Consider the following 26,199-nt stretch of genomic DNA (forward strand, 5'->3'; position numbering starts at 1 on the left):
GTACTTATAGACAAGCAGTGGAGGTCGACCGGATCGATGCAGCCGTACTCGCTGAAGAACTCGCCGAGATCTACTCTACTCCTACTCCTAAGGGGTGGCCGGAGCCGAAAAAAGTAAATAACTTGTATTGGATTGATTGTGTGTCTTTTTACAATGGTTGGGGGTTTATATTTATACCCCTGGGCTAATGACTCATAACTATTCATAACATACAAGTCTTGTCTCAAAAGAAATATCTAAATAAAAGGAAATATTAAGATACATGGACTCTAGCTTTCCCTTATGTAGAATCCTTGCCAATAAAACCTCTTTGACTGACGCATCCTTTCTTGTTCGGCTCAACCGGCAAAGCCCTGCAAGTATATTACCTTGCTAATGAATATACGTATATTCCTAATAGCCGAACAAGCAAGCCTGGTGATCATGTATATGCATATATATCTCTTTAATCAGTATGCACGTCAAGCCCCACATGCATGTATGTGACTCTTTATTTGCTTGCCTCTTCCTTGTACGTCATTTAAATTTCCTTGTGCAGCCCGGCCGAATAATATAAAAATACTATCTTTCTCAAATATCTAAGTCGGACTCCTTTCTTTCCCATCTCCTTGCATCGTCTGCTTTCTCTCGTCTGGCCGAGCCTAGATACGACAATTATTGCAAGGTATATATGGTATGCATCTTGCATGTATCACGTATCTTAATTTAACCATCTTGTCTGGATACATATCCAAATTCGGCCATCTTGCTTGCTTGTACCCAGCTATAAGTATGCCAATGATAATTAAACTGGTTTGCCGATTCATATTGGAGATCTAGCTAGCATGCATTCCTCGAATCGGCCTTTTAAACTCAATACTCATCAAATTATCAGCTTTCTTATGTAGTCTTTCATTGACAATAACATTACCAAATTTTGGTGTCAACAGTGGGCTTGACATGTGAGGCCCACCACGTCATCGTTGAAAAACAGGCAAATGGGTGGAGTCACGGGCCTGGGAGAATTCCACGCAGGCAGGCCGTGGCCCGTGGATCATGATGAAAAAAAGTGGGGCCAGGCCCGACGGCAGGGAGCCGCTGTGCTTGCTAAAATAATATTTCCTAGAGATCAATTAGCATATGAATGACATCATTAGCAGTTGCTAATGGTAGAGGGGCATGTCGCTTTGGGAGACCCTATGGACATGTATATATACTAGGATCATGACTTTGAAAATTACATAATCGGTCACCAAAATAGTATTAGCAAACTTCCATATATTAAATACTAGAAAATATGCCTGGCATTGCAATATAATTTGTTGCACGGTATGATAATTAGCAAGTTATTTTTGTTGGATTTAATTGGGTTTGACGTAACCTTAAATCAAATAAACTCCAAAGCTCGTAATAAATGTTAGTGCAATAAAGCATTAATCCTGTATGGGAAATTGACGCAACTTAAATGGTGCACCAGTTGTGAATTTAAAGAAAGGTGAAAAACAAACCACGTTCCTGCATGAGCACCACGACGCAAAAAGGCTAGGCCATGACATGAGTGGTGCTACGACGCAAATAGGCTTGGTTGCCTAGGCCATGACATAAGTGGTGTGGCGCTAACGAATGTTTTGTAGCTCCAAACTTAAATTGAAAAGGTTAGGACTTAGGAGTGAGGGCTGGACAGATATCGAGAGATTGTGAGTAGAAGAAAGATATTTTCACTCTTTAATATTAATATTAGATGCATACATAGATTACTAATTAGAGGCGAGTGTCTATGTTAACCCTCACGAAATAGGTTAGAGCTGATCATGAGATTTCTTTGCAGCCACAAGCCAAATTGATGAAGTTATGCAGTCACAAGTCAATATTAATATCAACTTGAGTCTAACATTATTGATCCCTCGTAAATCTCACTTCAAACTCTAGTGTTATTTCTTGAGCACTATGGCCTAGGCTTAAACGTCCGCATATACCATTCGAAGTGCAATCTACAACCTAAAAATCTTTATTTTGAATACAAATGAAAATAAAAGAAAGATGCAAGAAACTCAAATTTCAACTTATCGTGAGAATTTTAAAATGTAGCAACTAACAAGATAAAAACAAGTTAAAAGTCAAAATCTAGACATCACGAGACATATTCCGAATCAAGTACCAAGATAAGGTTTTAACTATATGCATTGAAGACAGGGTGCCACGTAGCTAGCGGGAGAAAATTATAAATACAGATAAAAAAATATAGAGTAATTAATATATTTTTCACAACCTGACGTAGATTACAAGGTATCTACTCTCTTCGTCCCAAATTATAAGTCATGTTAGATTTTCTATAAATACATAGCTTTTGCACACCAAGATACACGCTTCTTTTTTCGCAAACGTGCGTGAGCATGTATTTCATTAAGAAGAGAGGAGCTTACCTGCACCCAGAAGTGGCTCAGGCAGCACAAGATTCAAAAGTCAAGCAACTAAAAAAACCGACCCATGCCTTGTGTTAAAATGGACAGAGAGAGACAATAGTGGCAGATACACGAAGAAGGATGAAATAATGCAGCTTCTTCTTCTTCTTCTTGAAGATTGTGTACAAACAAACATCGTCTGCCCATAGTTAACAGGAATCATACCTGCTGGCCTAAATATGCTGATGGGACGATTAAATAATGGCGCAACAGAAACAAACATAAGTAGCAGCAGATGGGGCTGCAATCAAATTCATGTGCACCGGTAAAAAATCATAACTGAGCTTCAAGATAGGTAAAACATCATCAGTATCTTCTTGAAGAGATTTCCATTTGTTTTGAACTGTCCTCCTGTGCTCGTAGGTAACATTTCTGTTCAAAAGTGCACCGACACTCCATGCAGCTAGTGGACAGCCCTTTAGTGCTATAACAATCTGCTGCCCAATGGACTGCAGACTAGGATGGCCCTCATGGCTGTCATTACCAAATGCACATGCCTTGAAGAAAAGCCAAAATTCTTTTTCATCCAGACCTTTAACTGATATCGGATCCATCGTTCCTATCATTTTTGCAACTGATGGTCTTCGGGTTGTTGCTAAAATCATGCAACCAGGTACACGATTGTGTTTTAGTGGAGCTAAAAGGCTAAACCATCCTCTCCTGTCCTTTTCCTCCCACATGTCATCAAATACAAGCAGGAATCTTTTGTTTCCAAGGTTCTTCAGAAGGAATCTTTTGTTTTCAAGATTCTTCAGAAGGGCCCATGCTTTCATCATTCCAGTGAAGAAACTGCCAAGGACGCTTTGCACCAGCCATCCGATTGCAGCATCCACTACAGCAGTTCCCACCACATCCATCGCCTCCCAGTGCAGCTAAGGCAGCAGGCACGAGGGAGGAGAAACCAAACAGACCGATTCAGAGGAATGAACTGGTTGCTTGCTAGGTTGGTATGTTTCGTTGAAATGTCTGTGTGGAGTGTACAGGGCAATAGAGGGTAGAGGCTGGGGAGTCAAGTCTTGGGTCCACACCTGCACTAATGATTCGGTTCTGCAAAGCAGTTTAGTGGAAGCTGACTGAGGCCTTCTTGCGTTGCTTCCTTCTTCTTTTCCAGATAAGCATGTATGTAGTAGTCTGCACACCTAGCAACACGTATTTGCCATGAAGCAACAAAGGGAAAAACTACTGCTAGTCCGGGCATCACAAAGCTAGACTTTGTCCCAAAGCGAAGTATTCCGTTATGACACCGATGGAGCAACAGGCAAGGCAGTGGAGTAAAAAAAAAATTCTTTTTTTGCAGCAGATGTAAACAGGGAACAGTACCTGAAGCTGAAGAACGGGCATCCCACCGCCGCTGCACGAAGGGAGGGGGTGAGCGTGAGACGAAGGGAGGCACTTCACGCAGCAGCCGCCGCCGCTCACCTGGCATTGGCGGGCCCGCTCGTGCGGCTGCTGCGTGGGATCTGGCCCGGGAGGGGGCGCCAGCGGGTGACGACGACGAGCTAACGCCTCGTTCCGCCCCCCCTCCGTTGATTAATTCATCCCAAGACCCAGGCGGTGAGGTCTCCTTGAATGGACGACGACGGGGCGGAATGCGGCGGCGGCGCGGCGACCGCCGCCGGCCGGCGACATGGACGCATAACGCTTTGGTGGTACAAGACGGCGGTGAGGGGTTTGCGCTGAAATCTAGCAGGCTCCCAGTGAAGTTAACTGGGCTGATGAATGAAGAGGCAAAAATATCGATTTGGGCTGAAATGTAGCAGGGATCAATGAAGCTAATTGGGTTGCGTATAGAAGAAAATTAAGTTCGAGTTTGCTTCAGCAACACCAACACAATGTGGAAAAAACTTTGCCATCCTCGCTTTCAGCTTGATAAAGACCTTAGTTCGTCGTATATTATAAATCTTTAAAAAATTGATTGAAACTACTTAAAGATGTATGTACCTGTGACTAGGTGACTAACGATAGTTACTAACCTCCATCGATCTCTAAATATTTTGGCACCTTGGACTAACACATGGTTACGACTTACGAAGGTGATGTGCTTTCTAGAATAAATCACTAAAATACCCTTGTAAAGTTATTATTTTTAAGTATTTCTAGGACATTCCTGTAGTGTTGTACCGCTAATTGGGTAATAGGGAATGAAAAAGTATGTTTAGGTTAGTCTCAGTGGGATCACTATTTCCAAGACTCTCATGCGTTGAAACAATGTATAAAAGTTTCATATCCATCCCATAAAATTTTTATCATGTCTCTTATCATCAATATTATGCCACATTAGCTTATTTAATGCTCATGAAACTCTTATTTATTTATTTATTTATTGAGACTGGCCTTATATTTGTGACTCAACTGTCTTCTCCGGCTCTTCCTCTTCCCTTCGCTGTCCTACTCGTACAGAGAATCAATGGCCCTAAAAAGGTGGACCACCATGGTTAGCCAGGTTAGACAATGGATGTTGTCGGGCTCAATCATGGTAGGATAACCAGAAAAGAGATTAGTTTTACATTAAAAAAAGAAAAGAAAAGAAAAGAAGAGAAGAGAAGAGAGAGTTGTTCGGAGATGCAGCTGGGAAAACCGCGATGGCATTAGCAGCCAGCAGCCAACCACAGGCCTGTAACTATGAGCGTTGATGATATGCATACGCAGTGGGCAGTGGTGACTCCACAGTGATTTATTTGCACGTAGTTTACATGCCTTCTTGATGCAATAGTTTTGTTTCTTGTCTGGATTGTTGTACTAACCATACCTCAGAATTCAATAACCACCTTTCACAGTGCAAGGCGATTGCATCAGGCTGCAACACTGTCTTAAATTTTCATTCAAGCCACGTAATGGCTTACTGAACCGAACAGACAGCAGCAGCAAAAAAGAAAATTATGTAAGTGCAAATAAACAGCAGCAATAGAAATAGTCGCAGCACATAGATAAATAAAGGATAGAATAATGCACATCCTAGAATTGAATGAAGATTGTGTACAAACATACATCGTCTGTCCTTGTAGTTAACAGCAATCATACATGCTGGTCTAAATAAGCACATTGGACGATTAATTGCACAACTGAAACAAATACAAGATGAGTGCTGAACAGGTAGCACCGGATGTCTCCAATAATCCCATTCATGCCCGTGAGAAGGTAAAATGGCAGCGACGAATAAACCAACGAACAAAGATAGCAGTAAGACAAACTAGGCAGCCGCGATCCAGGAGATGCACAATATCTGCACCAACCATATCGATCAAGACCAAATGTCTGTATGACATGCACGTTGACACCTGCCACGGACAAATATTTGAGCTGAACATCCAAGACACATGCATGTACAACGTCTCGTGTGAGTGCAGTCTGCAGAGCGATTAATTAAGTGAGTAATTATTACTTTATATATAAGCGAGAGGAGGGTGAGGGTGCCAATTTATTCTCAAGACAAAGTGTAGTACCTTGGATGTAACCGCTGAGGTTAATCCTCCCTTCTCCGTTCCTCCCATTCTTTGCATCTCTGAGCTAGTTCCTCGCTGCAATCACCCACACGAAGTCTACATGAAGCTGGCATTTCCGGCAGCCCCGAGATGCTTGGACAGGAAGAGATTGTCAGGGACTTGAGGGAGACCAGGCTTCGCAGATCTGCAGCAGGAAGTAACAGGAGGTTCGGGTAGCCCTGAAAGTGGAGATGTTGGAGGGAGGTGAGAAGCTGGAGCGCTCTCTCCTGTTCTTCCGTTAGGTTGACCATCTGGCTCGTCCTGTTTCCACAGAAATCTAGGTATCGTAGAGACGTGAGCTGTTTGCAGAAGGACATTGTAACGACAGGGGTGTCCCCAAGTATCACAAGTCTTTCCAGTCGAGACAAGACCTCACAGGCCCCTTGCTGCTGCAACAAAAGCTCCATCCATGGAGGTAAGCCTGAGGAGGCAGCTACTGTGAAGGACGTCAGGTTTGTAAGGGACTGGAAGCCCTCGATCGAAGCAAGCGACTCACAATCTCTAATTTTTAACTCTGTCAGTGTCTTACAGTATCCAAGCTGTAGAGATGTCAATTCTGGACTTTCCCGTACTGCTAGTTGAGTTATGGCAGGGAGACAGGATAGCAGACGGGACTGGACATTGTTTGTGAGATTCCGGATCACAAGTCTGGTAATTGACGGAGGAAGCAGTCCAATCTGATTTCCACCCTGTTCTTGCTCCTGTAGCTTTGGATCCCGCTCCCATGCAGCAGATAACGCAGGAGTCATCTCTATTTCCAAGCTTCCAAGAGAGCTGAGCAATTGCAAGCCCTCCAACGCACCCAGCTGTTGACAGCTCGAAATTTTCATGCTTCGAAGAGAGGTGAGCAATTGCAAGCCCTCCAAGGCAACCAGCTGTCCACACCTAGAAATTTCCATGCTTCGAAGAGTCGTGAGGAATTGCAAGCCCTCCAATGCACCAAGCTGTTCACACCCCCAAATTTGCAGATCCTCCAAGGCCGTGCACAAATGGAGCTGTACACACTTAAAAAATGGGCTACCCCAAAAATGGGCTACCCCCGAGTCTCAAGGATCTGAGGTCGACCAAGCCTTTAGGGGAGTAGGACTGCAAGTTTTCTGGGAGATGATTAAGAGAAAGCACTTCAAGTGACGACGGGAGTAACCCAACATCCACGTTACTAGTATCATCTTTCGTATCCCTCGCCAACAATAGCTGCAGGTTGGGACAATAAAAAATTCTTAGCCCCTTAAGGGACGGTGGGAGTAATGCAACATCCATGTCATCTTTCGTCCTGCTCACCAACAATGAACCCAGCTTTCGGCAACCATGAATAACTAGTTCCTCAAGAGTGGTAAATCCTCCGAATCCTCCCTTGCCACCATAAAATTCCAGATCTACACATCCAGACAGAGTTAGCTTCTTCAGAGAACAAAGGATGTTACATGGCACTTTCAATAGTGTTTGTTCTTCTGCTGACAATGCCACTGCGGAATACAAACTGCAGCTTCCTTCTGTTTCTGTAGGTTGACTGATGGATAACAATTTTATTTCTGGACAATAATGTAAGCTCAAATGCTCAAGGGACGGCAAATGAGGAAGCATTTTAGTCAGCCACAACCCTGATATGCCGGAAGCAGAAATGTTGAGATATTTGAGAAATGGGAGGGCAGGAAAGGTTTCCGGTGCTGCCTCTAATGTGGTGGGTGGCTTCAGCATGTTAGAGCGGTTGTGTATCCTCAAAGACTCTAAACCAGTGAGCTGGCTGAAACTTGCACTTGAAATAGAAATCAATTTTGGACAATTCTCTATGCTCAACGATATCATGCCCCTAAGATTTTGGAATGCTAAGATCCGGTCATCCAGCACACTCGACTCACTGGATACTATGTTGACCGATACTCTGTTGAGGTTGCTTATATGTATTGATAGTTTTCCTTTGATGGAAATTTGATGTACATGAGCAGAAGCTGGGAGACGGGAGACCATCAGACTAGGGCAGTCTTGGAGGATGAGTGTATGGAGACTAGATAGACACACATTCTGTTCCTCCAGTGAAGGAGGAGATGGAGGAACCGTCAGCCCGCTGCACCTTTCTAGTCTTGGCATTTTAATCAACTCCAAGTTCTCCAGAGAAGAATGAACTGACAATTCTCTCACAAGATGCAGGTCCATTAACTTCAACGCCTTGAGTGGCATTCCTCCCAATGGAAGGATTTCCCAGTTCCTGAAATATCATTTATCTAAGTGTGCCAAAATTTGCAAATGCGTACTAATGCAATACTATTCAAGCAAAATTAAAGAAGAATACTTACATTACACGAGGACAATAACAGATGGCCAGTTTGCGGAGAGAGTGAAACCATGACTTTTGCTCGGCATGGAAAGAAGAGTAACTCTGGAAAGGAGTGAACTCGTTCAGTTGAGGGCAGCCCTTGATGATAATTACCATTAGTCGAGACGTCAATTCCATCCCATAAGTACCAAGACATTTTTCCAATCTTGGCATCTCAATCAAGACCAACTCTTCCAAAGAAGGAATTGAAATTTCCACCAAGTTCAACATCCTGATCATTGTTAGCTTCCTAAGGAACGGAAGCAATTTCAGAGGAAGAAATCGGCATTCCTTGCACTTCTCTAAACGAAGTATCTGCAGCATCTTAATAGACACATTACCGGCAAGCCAGGTCGGTGAGTTAGCGCCCTTGTACCCAGTTATACATAGTCTTTTGAGGTTCTCATGAGGTTGAAGACCCTCAAGCACATCTTCTGTTCTCCTAGCTGCACAAGGATCAAGGACCACACTGATATCATTCCATGATAAGGACAACTTTTGCAGATACTCTTTGTCTATCAGCCTAGCTCCGCTGGCCTGTTCTTTGGTCTTCACATTTTCAAGTTGAGAAATTTCAAGAGTTACAAGCTTATTCATGGATCGAAGTTGATTTATATCAAATTCATCATCAACTCGAACCTTGAATTTTAGCCCCTGAAGAGAGGTCAACTTGCCGACACCAGCGATTTCGAAGTGGACTTTCTCATGGGCAACAATATTCCGTAAATTAATGAGACTATTCATACCAGTAGGTACAGAAATATTGCTTCCAATGCTGGCGTTGAAGAATTGAAGTTGATAAAATTTTGTCAAAGCTTGAGGAAGAACAATATTCTTCTTAAGGTCTACATTTGTCCAAATATTTGTGTTCCAGAACACACCGATAAATTCAAGATAGCGAAGATGATATGGATTTAACAAATCAGATGTAGTGCTGACATCATTATGCGTCACATAAATCCTCGCGACTCGTAATCTTGAGGAATTGAAGGTGATAAAATTTTGTCAAAACTTGAGGAATTGAAGGGCGGGCCTGGTGCAAGCGGTAGAGTCTTACCGCCTGTGACCAGAAGGTCCCAGGTTCGAGTCGCGGTCTTCTCGCATTGCACAGGCGGGAGCTCTTTGCACTAGGTACGCCCTTTTTTTTTTTTGAGGAAGAACGATAATTTTCTGAAGGTCCACATTTTCGCAAACAAATTCAAGGTAGCGAAGATGACACGGATTTAAGAAACTAATTGTAGGGCTGACATCGTCATGGGTCACATAAATCCTCACGACTCGTAAACTTTTTGACTTCATACACAAAGTGTGTAGGAACCTTAATAAATGTATGCTGCTTCTGCCGAAAACCATCAAGGTCCTCAATTTTTCTGAAAACCCAACATTCTCTAGTATGTTCTGAAACTTGTCACAGGGGATACTGCAATGTCCATCTTTCTTATAAGCAGTAGTTATGATTGACAAATGGCGAACACTAGGTTGGAAGTCCGTAGAGTTGGATCCATTTATAGTGGCACACTCATTTAGCGAAACCATCTGAGCCAATTCATGCATTAGGTCATGCAAGACATAGTCCGAGTCAACCTTTTGGAAAAAGCCAAAATCCACTAAGTTATCCAAATATTGCATCCCTGTTTCCTCCAATCTCTTGGTAGAGTCTTGACACTGCACAAAATTTTGTGATATCCAAATACGGACCAAATTTTCCCCATTAAATCTATAGCCCTCTGGAAACAGAGAGCAGTATGAGAAACACTGCTGCAGGTGGACCGGTAAAAAATCACAACTGAGCTTCAAGATAGGTAAAATATCATCAGTATCTTCTTGAAGAGATTTCCATTTGTTTTGAACTGTCCTCCAGTGCTCGTAGCCAACATTTCTGCTCAAAAGTGCACCGACACTTCGTGCAGCTAGTGGACAACCCTTTAGTGCTATAACAATCTGCTGCCCAATGGACTGCAGACTAGGATGGCCCTCATGGCTGTCATTACCAAATGCACATGCCTTGAAGAAAAGCCAAAATTCTTTTTCATCCAGACCTTTAACTGATATCGGATCCATTGTTCCTATCATTTTTGCAACTGATGGTCTTCGGGTTGTTGCTAAAATCATGCAACCGGGTACATGGTTGTGTTTTAGTGGAGGTAAAAGGCTAAACCATCCTCTCCTGTCCTTTTCCTCCCACATGTCATCAAATACAAGCAGGAATCTTTTGTTTTCAAGATTCTTCAGAAGGATATTCTGCAGCCTGCTGAAGTTACTACAAGCAGTGATTCTTTCGTACTGCTGTCTATCTGTACATACATACTCCAAGATCTCACGTGTTAGCCTCACTTTGTCGAAGTTGGTCGATACACAAACCCACATTCGCAAATCAAAATGGTCTTTGACTCTTTGATCATTGTACACAAATCTGGCAAGTGTTGTCTTCCCAACACCACCGATGCCAACTATAGGCAGAACTTGTAGGTCTTCAGATTTCCCATTTATTAACAGCTCTATTATCTTGTCCCTCTCCGCATCCCTTCCGTATACCTTGTCTTCAATTGGAACAGAAGTTGTCAGACGTGTGTTCATGGCCACATACTGATTCTGGTTTCTCATTGCAATGGAGCTTGAGATCTCTAGATGAAGAACCTCCCGCACAGAATTGCCAAGCTTGTGTAAACAATTTGCTATCCCCTTGATCCTCTCAGAAATGTCAAGTTGAATATCATAAGGCAGCTTGGTGCAATGACTTGGCTCCTCCTGTCTCTTCCTTTTTCTGCCATGCAAGGCCGAACTAATAACTCGGCTCGCAGTACTACATGCTCGTTGAAAAATAGATGGAGTGGAAGAAGACGCAGGCCTCTTCTCAGGATTCGTACAACCATCCCCTGCGTAAGCAAATTGGCAGTTGTTATGTGAACAAGCAAAAGAAAGGCACTTAAGAAAAAACAGCCATTACTTTGAAACAGCTAACAATTGGCACAAGTTAAGGCATGTGAAAAGGAACCACATTTTTTTCTCGAGCAAGCATCAGAACTACGCATCATTATATTAAGATAGAAGAAACGATCCGATTACAAGCCGAATCCACGGCATGGGTCAGTTTTTTTTTTTGACACATTAGCGCCCTTTGAAGATCTAAAAGAAACCACAATTAACCAAGAGAGATAAACTCAGTAGCAGGATAAACAGAAGACTAAGTAGGCGTGACAATTTGTAAAAGGCAGAAGTAAGGCAAGAAACATGGAACACTAGTACAGGACATCCATGATCTGAGTGAGGTACCTTGTTCGATCTGTTGTTGGAGGCGGTAGTAGTTGAGCTCGTCCATGGCATCTTCGGCATCATAAAGCAGCTGTTTGAGCCCACCCAGGGACCGGGCCAGTGGCTTGTTGTCAATCCTCCTCCCCTCGGCTACAGCAAGCACCATCTGCACGTTCCTCATCTCAGACTTGAGGTTCTCCACATCTTCGTCAAGCCCAACACCACGAGCCCAGGCTTCGATCTGTTCAGTGAAGAGGCTCCCAAGGATGGTTTGCACCAGCCACCCTATGAAAGCATCCACCACCCCCTTCATCTCTCAGTGCACCTAAGGAAGCAGGAAGAGGGCGGAGAGACTGGTCTTGTTTGCTGAATAGCTTTGCGGTATAGTACAAGACAATGGATGGGATGGGAGGTTAGGTGCACAGCTGCACTAATATCTGAACTCAACGCTGCTCAATGGTAATGATGGCCACTTCAGTGAATGACATGTAGGTCCACCCGACTCAATGACATGTGGGCCCAGTGACAAAGGAGCTGTGGCCTCCAAACACAAGGTCGTGATGTCACCTACCCACCACTACTAGTTGTCCCTCATAGAGCAGCTGCCTGTGATTCTGCAATGAAGTTACTTGGAAGCTGCCTGAGTGAGCTTGGTGGATCGATAACCCGGAGAACTGGTCCTCACTATAGCTTAAAGTCATTATGTTTCTGAGAACACATGCGAAGACGCCCAGAAACGAAACGACGCGCGCGTGCATCAGTGCGAGGCACCGGACCGGCGCCGCGTGAAGCAGTTGGGAGTGAGTGAGCATGAGATGGAGGGCGGGAGAGAGTTCACAAGCTCAGCACTTGAAGTAAATTACCTGTCAATGGTTGGTCGTTCGCGCGGCGGCTGCGTGGAATCCGGACGGTGAAGTCGACGAGACAGCGCCCGAGCGCCGCACCCCGCTCTCCTCCTCCTCCTCCATCGATTAGCTCTCTGTCCCAGACACGGGCAGCGATGTCGCCTAGAATGGATCACTGAGGTCCCAGACCACAATGATGGTGTAGGAGAATCGCAGTTCTCAGACAGTTCAGCTCCGTCCTCTCTCTCTCTCTCAAAAAAAAAAAAGAAGAAGAGAGAGGACACTTCAGCTCCGAAACCGAAACCTTTGAGATAGGATAGGAGTATCTGCTTGCTATCTCAAACAAGGTCTGAGGGTGTGTTTAGTTCACGAAATTTGTGAATTTTGCTACTGTAGCAATTTCGTTTTTATTTGACAATTAGTGTTCAATCATGGATTAATTAAGCTCAAAACGTTCGTCTCGCGATTTCCAATCAAATTGTGCAATTAGTTTTTTTTCTACATTTAATGCTCCATACACGTATCACAAGATTCGATGTAATAGCTACTGTAGCATTTTTTGGAAAACTTTTTAAAACTAAACACAGCCTAAAACTATCGCAATCAAATCAAATAGTAGTAGGGCCTCAGGGCGCTGGAATTCTTCCCGCGTTGATGACAAAAACAAAAGGTCTATGAGATCTACAACTTTATAGTTTTATTTTTTTTCATTCGAAGATAGTAAGATGCTCGAAAAAATAATATAAAATTTTAGCACCATAATAATCGTCTATTAGCGCTTGCCGCATTAGAGCACTAATATATTATTTGTATGGAGTTAAATGAAAATACTTTTTATAATGAGATCTACAACTTTGTAGTTTTGAGTTTTTTCATTTGAGGACGTTAAGATGCTTAAAAAATAATATAAACTTTCGGCGCCTCCCGAAAATATCAAAAGTTATTGTTCATACGCCAAAACCGCCCAGAAAGTTGAAAGTTGAACGGTTTCAAGAGTTGGAGGGTCAAAGTTATCCGGTTTTGAATTTCGAGGTTAAAATCCGGACTTTGACAAAAGTTGGAGGGTGTAAATTGGACTTTACCCTAAATATAAATATACATTTTTTTTTACCAAGAGATCAAATCCTGTGTAACTATTGACTTGGGGGTCTATAGTTGAACTGAACCTGATTTATTTTTTGAACTCGTTTCTGAAACTGAAGTTGGGCTCAAGAGATGCCATCAGGAGGGTAGGGATTATATATCCAATCCCATTTAAGCTAGGTCAGTGATATTCCACTCTCAGTTTACCAAACTTTTTTAATTAATCGGGGTCAGTTAAACACGCCTAGCTAGATCCGCCCCTGCTCACGGTTGATGGTGAGGTTTTGTTATTTCTCAATTAAACTATGGCTGAGACGCTGACCAAACTCTATCGACGATGACAAGGGTCATTAACAACAAGCCCATTCTATTTTATTTGCAGACGAGACAACAAGTGCAACACCACAGCCGCGTCATCCATGATCCGTGGCAGTAAAATCCACACCGTCTCTGCATCCATTCGTCGTCCCTCCTGCAAATTAAAATTCCTGACGACGACGTAACCCGTGACCGAACCGCTTTGGCGCGGGTCACCAGACCAAACCAAGCCTCACCATCGCAATCTCCTCCTCCATTCAACCTCGCTGCTGGCGTTCTTGCGTGAGTTCACTTGGCGGCTCTGCTCCTCTCCTCCTTCTCTTCTGTGAAGAGCGAGCCAATGGAGGAGGAGAGCATCACTTCGCCATTGCTGCAGGAGGAGAAGGTTTACCACCCGGGCTGCCCGGGCTGTGCCAACGACCGGAGGAAGGAGCTCCAGGAGGGCCTGCCGTACAGGGAGTTCTTGTATGTCTGGATCATCTGCCTCGCGACTTGTAAGGAGTTTCTCTGTCCTCCCTCTCCCTGCATGCCCTTGTGTATGTCGCTTGGTGTTCCTCTATGAAAGCTTCTGTTTTTATGCGCCCAAAACTGTCTAATTTGGGGTGATCGGATATTCAAATGTAGTACCAACACCCCAACAGCATAGTCCGGGTAGTTGCCCATATAAGAGCGGCATCACCGGTAGTACTAGTACTAGCTAAAAAGGACCCTGGTTACATAAGTCAGGGATACTTTCCTGTTATCCTGTACATGCACAATGACATGTAGACTCATTTGTCAACATGTGGACTCATTTATCAGGGTGTGTTTAGGTAGCCTCCTGAAAATGCTGACATTGAAAGAGTTTTATGGATACTAAGAATTATTTGGTTTCATGAATGATTCTTAGTTATGGAAAATTATGCACAAACTCTCTACAATCTACTTAAACAACAAAATATCAATATTCACTATAAAAAATATCTTAGGACACACCTCAGCTCATTTCGGAGGACAGAAAAAAAAATGTTGCCTCCGTTAATGCGTAGGGACGCACAAGCAACACCTGCATCTATAAAAAGATTTTCAGAGGCAAGGGACTAAAGAAGCCTGCCTCTAAAAATCGATGCGAGCCTCTTCATCCATCTGCCTCTAAAAAAATATCCAGACCATTTATATATATTAACTAACCCTGATACCTTTAAAGAGTTTTATGGATAACTGAAAGGTGCACTGAAAGCTGCTAGAATTAGCCTTAGTGGATAAAAATAAAATTAATAAATATAGCCATAAGCACATATTGATCTAGAAGCATTATTGGGAACCCTGTATTTTATAATTCTTAACATGCACCTCATTATATTCTTTTCGCACACATATATATAATTGCATATTTAATACTTCATATTTCCCCTGCCTATAATTTGTCAGCTTTACCGGTGTCATCATTATTCCCCTTCTTGTACTTCATGGTACGTATTTCATCATGCCCTCTTACCCTAATAACTGAAGATTTTTTTTTGGTTACTCAACAGTAATTGTTAACTAATATTATATAGCACTTGATCCGTAAAGATTATTCGATCCATTCATGTTCTATCATACATATATACATGCACATGTACGTGCACATATTTGAAACATTTTTGGCTAACAAGTTTGTCACTTACTAGATTAGAGACTTGCATGTTGCAAAAAGAACAGAAGACATTGGATTCTATGCTGGATTTGTGGGTTAGTCCGCACAATTGTTGTTTCTCATTTGAGATATTCTAGTATAAATGGTGTTTTGAACTTTTTTATGGATATTTTCAGGTGCTTCATTTATGCTTGGTAGATGCTTGACTTCAACTGTGTGGGGAATAGCAGCAGATCGATTTGGGAGGAAGCCAGTTGCCATACTTGGCGTTTTCTCTGTGTTAGTAAAAGGAATTGCATCTACTACAACTATTGATTAAAGTGTTATTTTATTTATTCCCATTTTATTTTTTTCCTTTTTATACTGTGTTCCGCTAACTTAATTCTTGTTAATATTCAGGGTCGTATTCAATACTTTATTTGGGCTTAGTACTAGTTATCGGATGGCAATAGCTACAAGATTTCTCCTTGGTGCTTTAAATGGTTTGCTTGGGCCAATTAAGGTATTGTGAATTGGGATTTTGTTCCATGTGAGATGTATTGCACAACTAATATACTTTATACTAATGTGTAAATTTCACAGGCTTATTCTATCGAAGTTTGCAGGCCTGAACATGAAGCATTGGGAATATCACTTGTAAACACAAGACTATGCTGATGAAATCTCAACTTTTCTTGTTCTATTTATATTTTTTTATTCTAAAGTTCCCTCCTTATAACTCTAGGTCGGCACAGCTTGGGGAATAGGTCTGATCATTGGGCCTGCTTTAGGAGGCTACCTTGCACTGGTACGATAGACATCCACTAATTTTAGGCTATGACAATTGGAAATGCATTGTGACCTAATTATATTATGACAGCCTGCAGAAAAATTTCCAAATGTATTTTCACCTGACTCATTCTTCGGGAGGTATTCTTTCTTCAGTGAAGACTTTATTATATTGTGTAGTATACTTGATTTCTAGAATACTTACATTCAATAAAAACTTAACAGGTTCCCGTATTTTTTGCCATGCTTATGCACCTCACTCTTTGCTACAGTTGTTCTTGTGAGCTGCATATGGATGCCGGTACGTGAGATCGCATTGGTTAGAATATCATCTTTGGAATTAGAAATATACCTAACAATGAAGGCTATTTACTGACCTTAGTGTAGCTTACTGATCAACCTACAACTTGTACATGATGTTACAAAACAAACTTACCCATTATAGTTGCAAATGGTTTCATCTGATTACATCCATGATCAATCACAATACAACGATCTATCAAGATTACATAGAAGAAATCTCAACTATCTTAATAGATGGTATGCCTCCTTTAAATTTCATAAAAGGTCCTAACAATTCGAATTAGACCCCTTGCAAAATAAGTAAGGATGAGAATGTCTAGAAATTTCCTTCCCTAGACCTCACATTGTGTAGAAGATATCAGCACAGGTTGCATCCGTTTCTTCTAATAAAATGTAACACATTTTAAGATATTTCATTTGTACGATGTTGGCCTTTTGTCCCTCAAATTTATTCTTCCTCATTCTATAGTAAATTATCTTGGATTTATTTTAGGAGACATTACACAAGCACAAAGTTCACCAGAATGAAAATAAAAATGTTGAAGCTTTGGAGGCCCACCAGAGTGACTACAAAGAGAAGGATGAACAAATTTCAAGTTTGGATGACAAGAAGAGTTTATTCAAGAATTGGCCCTTTATGTCATCCTTAATTACATATTGTGTATTTTCCTTTCATGATATGGCTTATTCAGAGGTAATATCCTCGATCTCAGTTTCCTATTGTTTTCGAGTACTGAAATGTGATGGCTAATTATGCATTCACCAAACATGTGCTAAATGTAGAATATAATTAGTAGGCACAGATAAAATGTGTGTAAACTAACATGATACAGATAGAGATGGACTTAGTATAACAAAATATAATGTGTTTTTAATAGTACAATTATCTTTGGATGGTTACAACCGCTGTGGATACCTGTAGTTAACTTTGGATGATTCTGCAATTAATTGAACTCTCTTGAACCATTTTACCTATTGTTAGACGAGGTATTTGATGTTTTCAACACTGATTTTTAAGTGGATCAATATGTATTAATTGCAGCTATAAGAAACGAGTTATCTAGATGTTAGTATAACACAATTTTTAGCCTATAGAATATATGTCCTAATAAATCCTAATATGCAACCTGTACATGTCACGACCCAAGACCTTACTCAAAAAACTTGTACCCACAAGAAAATTTGACGTGTGGTGTCCAATGATAAATCTACTACATTATTACTACAAATACATGTAATAAGCAAACCTTAGATTTTTGTCAGTAGTTAGAGTAATAATGACATCATTTGAAGTCAACTCCAGGTGTTCTCTTTATGGACTGAAAGTGATAAGAAGTATGGTGGCCTCAGTTTATCATCTGAGGCTGTAGGTCAAGTGCTTTCAATTACAGGTAACATTTATTTTGATACTTTTTTGGGGGAATCTATTTTGATACTTTCACCAGCCTTGATAGTGTAATGTATGTACTTACCATTCTGTCAAACTTAAGTTGCTAGGAAATAATGGACCTCAGCATTTTTGGCCTACCCCGCCGGGCCAGGCCCAGCCCCGAGGCCCTTGCTGGACACGGCCTGGGCAGCAGTGACCGAACCCAAAAAAAAAAGGCAGGCCTAAAACATTTATTCCATTTAGTTTATTATCTAAACAATAACAATCAGCCCAATCCCAGACCACAACTCCAGCCTAACAGAGCCCGTGGGACATTATTGGACATGATTTTCAGCCTTTCAGGCCAGAAAAATGTCAAGGTTTTTTTTTTTTGCCTGGCCCGACTTTTGCACATGTCTATCACAGAAGCTCAAGAACAAATATGCTACCACAACATTAATATTTGTGGCTGCTCATCATCGCTATAAAGTGGAAAATAACTTTAAAATTTTGCCCCAGAAGCTGGACAGAGCATTCAAAGTCTTCCCTGAGTCTAGCTATCGTTTCTTTTCCTCAATGTTTTTTTTTTCTCGATCGGGTGTTCAACCCGTTTTTCATTAAGAGGGAGCTTTTCCTCAAATGTTATTTACACCTTACTCTTTTCTATGTAACTAGCACGATACGCGCGCTTCGCTGCGCGCGCACCTGATATACACGGCCATGGTAATTATGTTGGTTTAATATATCGATTTAGACCATACGTGTTGATATGTGTAGATAGGTGGTGCATTGCTATGGGGCGACGACTGCATCACCGGTACATCGTTCTAGGCTTCTCGCTGTAGCAATGTGCGTTTATTGGTTTTAGGCTGGTATATATGATTTTTCACATGAATTTTACTCAGAATCCGACGTCATAAGTAGTAAAAATGAAGGCAATAAAACCAGTTACTGATCTGACTCATGCAGTAAACAGAACTCCCCCTACAAATTTATATACTATAGATAAATAAATTGAACATGGCGTCTAAATTATTAAGATGAAGAATCGCATAATGACCATGTACAGAAGGACAGGCAACCGATATGGCCAAGGATGACACATTGTTTTCCAATAAAACAAAGATTGATCATCATAAATACTAAATTTTTTAACTTCTCTACCTCTTAGTTGCTAATTCCCATAATATCATGACACCAAACTGAACAGTTTCTCTGTACCAAGATGAACCAAACACTTTAGCTGAAGTTGAGAACCTGCACATATCGGGTGTCATCATATCACACTATAGTAAGTAGGAACATAACAATGTAACACCTATCAGAGCATTATGTATAGATAGATGCCAGAGTAGATGAGACAAACAGGGGAAGCCTCTTTAGGTCTTACGAATTGAAACTCCAACAAAACTTAGTTTGATTTATTACACTTACTGAGTGTTCCAAAAAGTAGAAATTGTTCCATAAATGAAAAGGATAAATTAAACAACCCGAACCATGCCAGCAAAATATGGCACTATATACTTTGCTAAGATTGACCTTTTCAAGTAGGACTTGACTACATGAATTTTTTTTTGAGCTAGGCATAGAGGCATCTTTTTTAATATGATCCTATTTTGAATAGAAGGGGAAAACAACTAACAATTCAGACTTAGAATTATAAAGGAATCACACCAATCAGAGCATTATGCATAGATAGATGCCAGAGTAGATGAGACAAACAGGGGAAGCCTCTTTAGGTCTTACGAATTGAAACTCCAACAAAACTTAGTTTGATTTATTACACTTACTGAGTGTTCCAAAAGTAGAAATTGTTCCATAAATGAAAAGGATAAATTAAATAACCCGAACCATGCCAGCAAAATATGGCACTATATACTTTGCTAAGATTGACCTTTTCAAGTAGGACTTGACTACATGAAATTTTTTTGAGCTAGGCATAGAGGCATCTTTTTTAATATGATCCTATTTTGAATAGAAGGGGAAAACAACTAACAATTCAGACTTAGAATTATAAAGGAATCCGCTCAGATAAGTGAACATATAATTTTTAATCAATACAAAAGGCACGCTGCTTGCCTTGACTATTATAATCTCACCTTAAGAGTATATCCTCAACTAACATTAAAAAAGGATACAATTGGAGTAACCTCTCCTTTTCGTCTACTCAAACCAACTGGTCTGTAAAAAAGCAAGTTTCTTTTTTTATAGCTACAAAAAGATGTGCTAGAATATATGAAATAAGGAGGCGGCAAAGTTCATTCCTACCATTGAGGCGGTAATTGGAGAACAAACAGAATTCGCATATCATGTTTATAGGATCCACACACCATGATGAGTTTATCTGCGTAGCACACCACAGAGGGATGAGTTGCAAGTCCAAACATCTGCAAAGTACATATCTAGTCAAATGTATAATCCTGATCCATTAGCACCAGCATGCATACATAACTTTCTGAATGAAACAGATTAAGGGACAACTGAAAAATTCAACATACAAACCAATTGTTCTAAACTGATTTATGGAAAGCTAAGTTTTTTTGAGCTAAAAAAGCAAACTGTAGGGAATGATCAAAATTTCCAAGGTAACTACTTTATTAGGTCATCTAGAAACCAGGAACCGAGTGCACATGATCACAGGTAGTAACTTACCATGAAAAATAATTCATCTTGTATACTTGCTGCGTCGGGAAACTGACAAATTAAGGTCCTCTAGGTCCCATGGTTCTGAAGCAAAGAAAAAAGATATGAGAATAACAGATGCATCAGTGAAGAGCTTTACGATCAGCACTGTAATAGAAAAAGAGCCAAGCATGTTGGTTCACATATTACTATGCAGTCAGCTCAGCTTATTTGAATCCCTACAAAGTGAAGCATTACCACTTTCACCAAAATGGTATCCTAATTCACTACAAAGCAAACAAAAAACCAAGTACAGACAAATTGACAAAGTGAAGCATCACAACAGAGACATATCATCGAATACGCAGGATGCAAAAAGCAGAGTAACGTATTGAGTCTGGCCGCTTCAGGGTTGCACATGCTGCTGCTCTCCAGGATTGGGAATGCCACGAACCAGCATTGCACAAGATGTTTCTCAACCGGCTTGAACGCCACAAATTCCAGTAGCTGGAGGCCATCACGGCGTAGCCGTTGTGCTGAGTGCCGTAATTCATTTGTGCCGCATGGGACTTCCACTGCGGGGACCTGAGAGTAGAAAATAAAGAGAAAGTGGAGATTAAAACAAAACTACAATTGAGAGAGGGGGATGGAGATTAGGGCCATCACATACCTATCACCTTGGCCACCTCGTTCAGTTGGAGAAAGCTTTATCTCGCCATCATCAGTGTTGCTTTGACGAAAAAGCGAGGCAGCATGGACGACACCACATGGCCTAACCTGCCTACTGATGGCACCGCGACGGTGGATCCGGCGTCGGCGGCGGTAGACTCGACGCCGGCGTTGGTGGACCCGATGTGGATGCGCGCATGGCGAGCATATCCGTCGTTGTCGCATGAGCACGCACGAGCGATGACGATCTGAGAAAGGGCGGCGTGGGATGGGATCGGGGGAAGCGAGGGAGGGGGCGATGACAGAAAGGGGAGGCGCCGAGGAGGAAGAGGAAGGGGCGACGACGGAGAGCACGAGAAGTTGAGGACGGAGACGGAGAGAACGAAGAGCCGAGGACGGAAGGGGTGGGGAACAGACAGCGACTGATTTGTGCAGCTCTGATTGGAGTACAGTCGCAGAGGCCTCCGCTGGCCTCCAAAGCCAGGCTCAGACACGCACGAGGCACGTGGCGGCGTCCAATTAGTAAACAGTAATCAAACAGTAGGCGAAGCAATCTCCTTGCGCGGATCCTAGGCGCTGTATATGAAGTTTCATATTTTATACGTGTATCAGTACTGACACATGGCAGTATTTTTGGCCCTTGCATTTCCAGGTGTCAGTCTTCTTATATATCAACTCTCTGTATATCCTCACACTAATAAAATTCTTGGACCTATCAAGACTTCTCGAGTTGCAGCTGTGAGTAAAAACTGCTAGTGTTCAGCTGCAGATATGCCCTGTCTCTTCTGCCTGCATGTCTTATGCTGTGCCTGATCTTGCAGATTCTGTGCATTCTTATTCTCTTTGGCTATCCCTATATGACATATCTGTCAGGAACTGGACTATCGATCATTCTGAATATTGCATCGATCTTGAAAATCAATCTTGCTGTGAGTATTTTTCTTTTCTCCAACACCTTGACAGATTCCATATAACTTGGAGAGCACCTAGGATCTGTATATACAATTCATGTTTATAGTTTCATCCATGATATATTGTATCAGGCTACCATCATTTCGAGCAGTTTCATCTTTCAAAATAATGCTGTGGTATGTATGTTCCCATAAGTTAAGATGAATTCAACACCAATCTATAAAAATGACCGGTGCAAGAATTATGCAGCTGACTGATGAACGTCCAATTGCATATTAACAGCCTCAAGACCAAAGAGGAGCTGCAAATGGACTGTCAGTGACAGTAATGTCCCTATTCAAGGCAATTGCTCCTGCAGTTGCAGGCACTGTGTGAGTATACTTAGTTACTAACTACTTTTGTGAGAATAAAATTTGGATTGTAGCACCACATCCCTACTTCTATGTTCATTCCTAAAGCCATTGCGCCAAACTTCTTCGCATTTTGGATCCTCATGACTTGTTCGTTAATTACCTACAAATGCAGGTTTTCTTGGGCACAAGCACGCACTAGTAGAGAACAGACCTTTGATCCTCGGTCAAAATGGGCTCTAGTCCCGGCATTTTTTGCGCCCGGGACTAGAGATACCTTTAGTCCTGGTTGGTGGCTCCAACCGGGACTAAAAGTCCCTCCCAACGGCTCCTGCGCCAGACAGAGGTGGCAGGGACCTTTAGTCCCGGTTGGAGCCACCAACCTGGACTAAAGGTAGACTTTTACTCCCGGTTGGTGGATCCAACCGGGACTAAATGTCTCTTCCACCGCAGGAGCCGTTGGGAGGGACCTTTAGTCCCGGTTGGAGCCACCAACCGGGACTAAAGGTCCCCCCTTTATATATCGGTCGTCTCCTTCTTCCTCCCCGAGCCCGAGCTCAGCACATTTTGAAGCTCACTGCACTAGTGTTCTTCCTCCCTCCATTGTTCCTTCATCCATTCTTCGATTCCTCCGTCGATTTCTTCGATTCCTCCGTCGATTCTTCAGTTATAAAGGTTACCAATCCCATACTCTCATTTTTCACCATTGTCTTATCTCATTTTGTTCACTATATATATATGGTTCTTTATTGTGGTTTTTTTCATTTGTAAGCAATTTGAGCTCAAAATCACTTCAAGCTTGCATATTTACATGAAGGAAGGTTAAAGTAGCTATTAAAAACTAGTATTCACCGTTCATTTGTAGCATTCATAGCACACTTCATTGTTTAGAGATATAGAGAATTTTAGAGTTTTTTAATTTTATTTGTTTATAAAATGAGAAATTTATAGTGTATTAAAAAATGAGTATAGGGACTAGTGCCTCCGACTGGTATTACAGATGCAATGCAAGGCCGTGCAATAGAAAGCAAATCCGTTCTCTTTTGACGATACGCCCGAACAGCCGGGCCTGACAGATTTGGTGGTTGAACGGGTCCGTCGGCCGTCGCCGTGCGACTGTACGACAAAGAACGGTATCGATCGACCATAGTATTTTATTGTCCAGAGTCCGGTCCGGGGTGCAATGCAATGCAATGACAATTGACAATGCATTGCTAGGTCAAATGTAACATCCTAAAAAAATGGGCAAGTGGGCCCAATCCAGCATGGGCCGGTGCTACTGCAGCAGAGGGTGTCGGGTACTGTAGCATCTGGACGGCGGGTTACTGTTCACCGAAATACTGTTCGCCCGAAACTGGACGGTCAGATTCGGAGTACTGTTCACGCGGTACTGTAGCATCACGAAAAACACTGCTCGACCACCATACTGGAAATCCTGAAATCGCCGGATCGACTTAAATACCAGGGCCAGGGGCGCGTAGTAACTTTCGGTTAACCGTTTTGAACGAAGCGAGGACGAAAGTTCAAACGGGTTGCTACGCGGGTCGGACCACTCCTAGGAAGAGTGGGCCGGGGCCATGTATGTCGGGACTGGACGTTACATCAAAATATGGTCATTTCTATGGACTCCGCGACTAAACATTTTATTTTAACTTTTTATGAAATAAAAAACTTAGAAAATAGTTAGAAAATTATAGAAAATCCATGCTAGTTGAACTTGCGGACCGTGTTCAGCTCGGCGATCATGTTCTCTGTCGAGCGGTAACGGACATCAAGGAGGAACTTTGATTCTACGAGGGAGAGCGGCAACGGTCGTGGAAGACCGTGTTCCCTTCCTCGTAGAATCGGAGCTCTTCCTTGACCAAGTACGGTGCCGTCCGGTGGAGAAATGCTCGCCGAGATGATCACGTAAGCAAGGTCAACTAGTGCGGATGGTTATTTATTAAAATATATTTTTGAGCTATAAATCTTGCTGGCCGTCTTCTTCCTCCCCGATCTTGCTAGCCGTCTTCTTCCTCCCCGAGCCCGCCTGAGAGCTTAAGTTCAAATTTAAGCAGTGTTCTTGCTCTTTCTCCATCCATTCTTCGATTCCTCCATCGATTTCTTCGATTCCTCCATCGATTCTTCGGTTCTAAAGGTTACCAACTTCATACTCTCATGTTTCATCATTGTCTTATCCCATTTTGTTCACTATATATATATAGTTCTTTGTTGTGGTTTTTTCATTTGTAAGCAATTTGAGCTCCAAATCACTTCAAGCTTGCATATTTACATGAAGGAAGGTTAAAGTAGATAGTTGAACTAGCGGACCGTGTTCAGCTCGGCGAGCATGTTCTCTGCCGAGCGATAACGGACGTCAAGGAGGAGCTTTGATTCTACGAGGGAGAGCGGCAACGGTCGTGGAAGACCGTGTTCCCTTCCTCGTAGAATCGGAGCTCTTCCTTGACCAAGTACGGTGCCGTCCGGTGGAGAAATGCTCGCCGAGATGATCACGTAAGCAAGGTCAACTAGTACGGATGGTTATTTATTCACACGTCCCGATATCATCGCAGTAGTCTGTCAATCACCGTACCCAAACGTAAGCAAGGTCAACTAGTACTGATTGTTATGTGTGTACACTCCCATTCTTCTGTTAATTTGCGGAAATATCATGTGAATTACTTACCCGCCGCAGTAAAAGACGAGAACACAATGACCATTAAAAATATCATTGTTTAGAGATATAGATAATTTTATAGTTTCTTAATTTTATTTGTTTATAAAATGAGAAATTTATAGTGTATTAAAAAATGAGTATAGAGAGTAGATGGCAACTGCTTCCGGGTCCTCGGCCTCTCATGGGTTTCCAAAGCGACTTAGGCCGGGCCTCCCTCTCATTCCATGCGGCAAGTGTCGTGATGAGACGAAGATTATGATGGAGTACCGAGTGAAGAAGGAGGGTCCCAACAAGGATCGTATCTTCTACAAGTGTCCGGATCGCAATGTGAGTTATTTTATCATATTTAATGATTATGGTTAGTTTATACCTATTTTCATGATGGTTGTGATTAAAGTTCTAATTTTTTGTTTTAATTTCAGTGGGATGGCAGTGGACGATGTTCAGGCTTCTACTAGGAGGAAGAGTATGTTGAACTCGTGCAAAAATATCTTGCACAACAGGCAGATACGGCGGCTAATGAGGCAGTGATCCAGCCGAAGAAGCCCAAAGATGTTGCACAATCGGGGGATCTGTCTGTTTTAGTTGAGATTGGTCGCGAAATCCTTGTGCTCCTAAAATGTATTTTAGCTTTAGTTCTTGCACAACAGGCAGATACGGCAGCATGCTTTCTTCTTTCCGGGTCAGTTTTTTTGTTAAGTACTAGAGTTAATGCAAGATTTTACTGTGGTGTGATCTTTCGTCTTATTCCATATACATAGGTGATCAGATGGTGTTTTTTCTTCTCAATGCCGTCAAGTTTCTTGGACTTATCCTCACATTCAAACCCTTCATGGCCGCACCAGAGTCCAGAGCAGTATGAATAGGAATTAGTCTTTTTTTTCTTCTGTTTTTAAGCCCTGTTTGCTTCGCTGAAAAAACAAGCCGAAACACTATTCCGGCTGATTTGTTGTGAGAGAGAAATACTATTCCGGTTGAAAAAACAAGCTGAAAAAGACGAATTATAAGAGAAGCGAACATGCCTTAGTAACAGAGACATTGAATCATTTAGATCCATAGTGGGTCATACTAGTCATAGACAGCTGCTTTAATTTAGTCATGAAAAAAGAGATGAAAAGCGAGAATCAATTCCTCTATATATATTTTATATGGGTGGTGGCATCTAGTTGGCTATTAACAAGTAGTTTGTAGTTAGAG

At 41.9% G+C, this 26,199-nt stretch overlaps 2 protein-coding genes, 1 long non-coding RNA gene and 1 pseudogene across 3 annotated transcripts; 1 reads left to right on the forward strand and 3 right to left on the reverse strand.

Moving 5' to 3' along the window:
* Window positions 1-2,635: 2,635 nt before the first annotated feature.
* Window positions 2,636-3,298, reverse strand: LOC136479088 (disease resistance protein RGA2-like). The gene has a single exon (XM_066477064.1). It carries the CDS (start codon window positions 3,296-3,298, stop codon window positions 2,636-2,638), a length of 663 nt encoding a protein of 220 aa, XP_066333161.1.
* Window positions 3,299-5,379: 2,081 nt separating this feature from the next.
* Window positions 5,380-11,920, reverse strand: LOC136483309 (disease resistance protein RGA2-like; annotated as a pseudogene).
* A 2,155-nt stretch (window positions 11,921-14,075) lies between these two features.
* LOC136479089 (protein ZINC INDUCED FACILITATOR-LIKE 1-like) lies at window positions 14,076-25,864 on the forward strand. The gene is made up of 18 exons (XM_066477065.1): window positions 14,076-14,229; window positions 15,146-15,186; window positions 15,388-15,448; window positions 15,530-15,632; window positions 15,753-15,855; window positions 15,936-15,989; window positions 16,078-16,140; window positions 16,213-16,262; window positions 16,347-16,422; window positions 16,918-17,118; window positions 17,728-17,815; window positions 21,737-21,822; window positions 21,906-22,013; window positions 22,128-22,172; window positions 22,279-22,367; window positions 22,522-22,537; window positions 25,657-25,684; window positions 25,764-25,864. Exons 1-18 carry the CDS (start codon window positions 14,076-14,078, stop codon window positions 25,862-25,864), a joined length of 1,467 nt encoding a protein of 488 aa, XP_066333162.1.
* LOC136483310 (uncharacterized) lies at window positions 18,958-20,567 on the reverse strand. The gene is made up of 4 exons (XR_010765406.1): window positions 20,446-20,567; window positions 20,062-20,137; window positions 19,893-19,974; window positions 18,958-19,050 (listed from the first exon to the last, which is right to left on the reverse strand). It is a non-coding gene; the product is annotated as an uncharacterized lncRNA (long non-coding RNA).
* Window positions 25,865-26,199: the final 335 nt, after the last annotated feature.

The sequence above is a fragment of the Miscanthus floridulus genome, chromosome 9 (assembly GCF_019320115.1).
Source record: "Miscanthus floridulus cultivar M001 chromosome 9, ASM1932011v1, whole genome shotgun sequence".
Lineage (NCBI taxonomy): Eukaryota > Viridiplantae > Streptophyta > Magnoliopsida > Poales > Poaceae > Miscanthus > Miscanthus floridulus.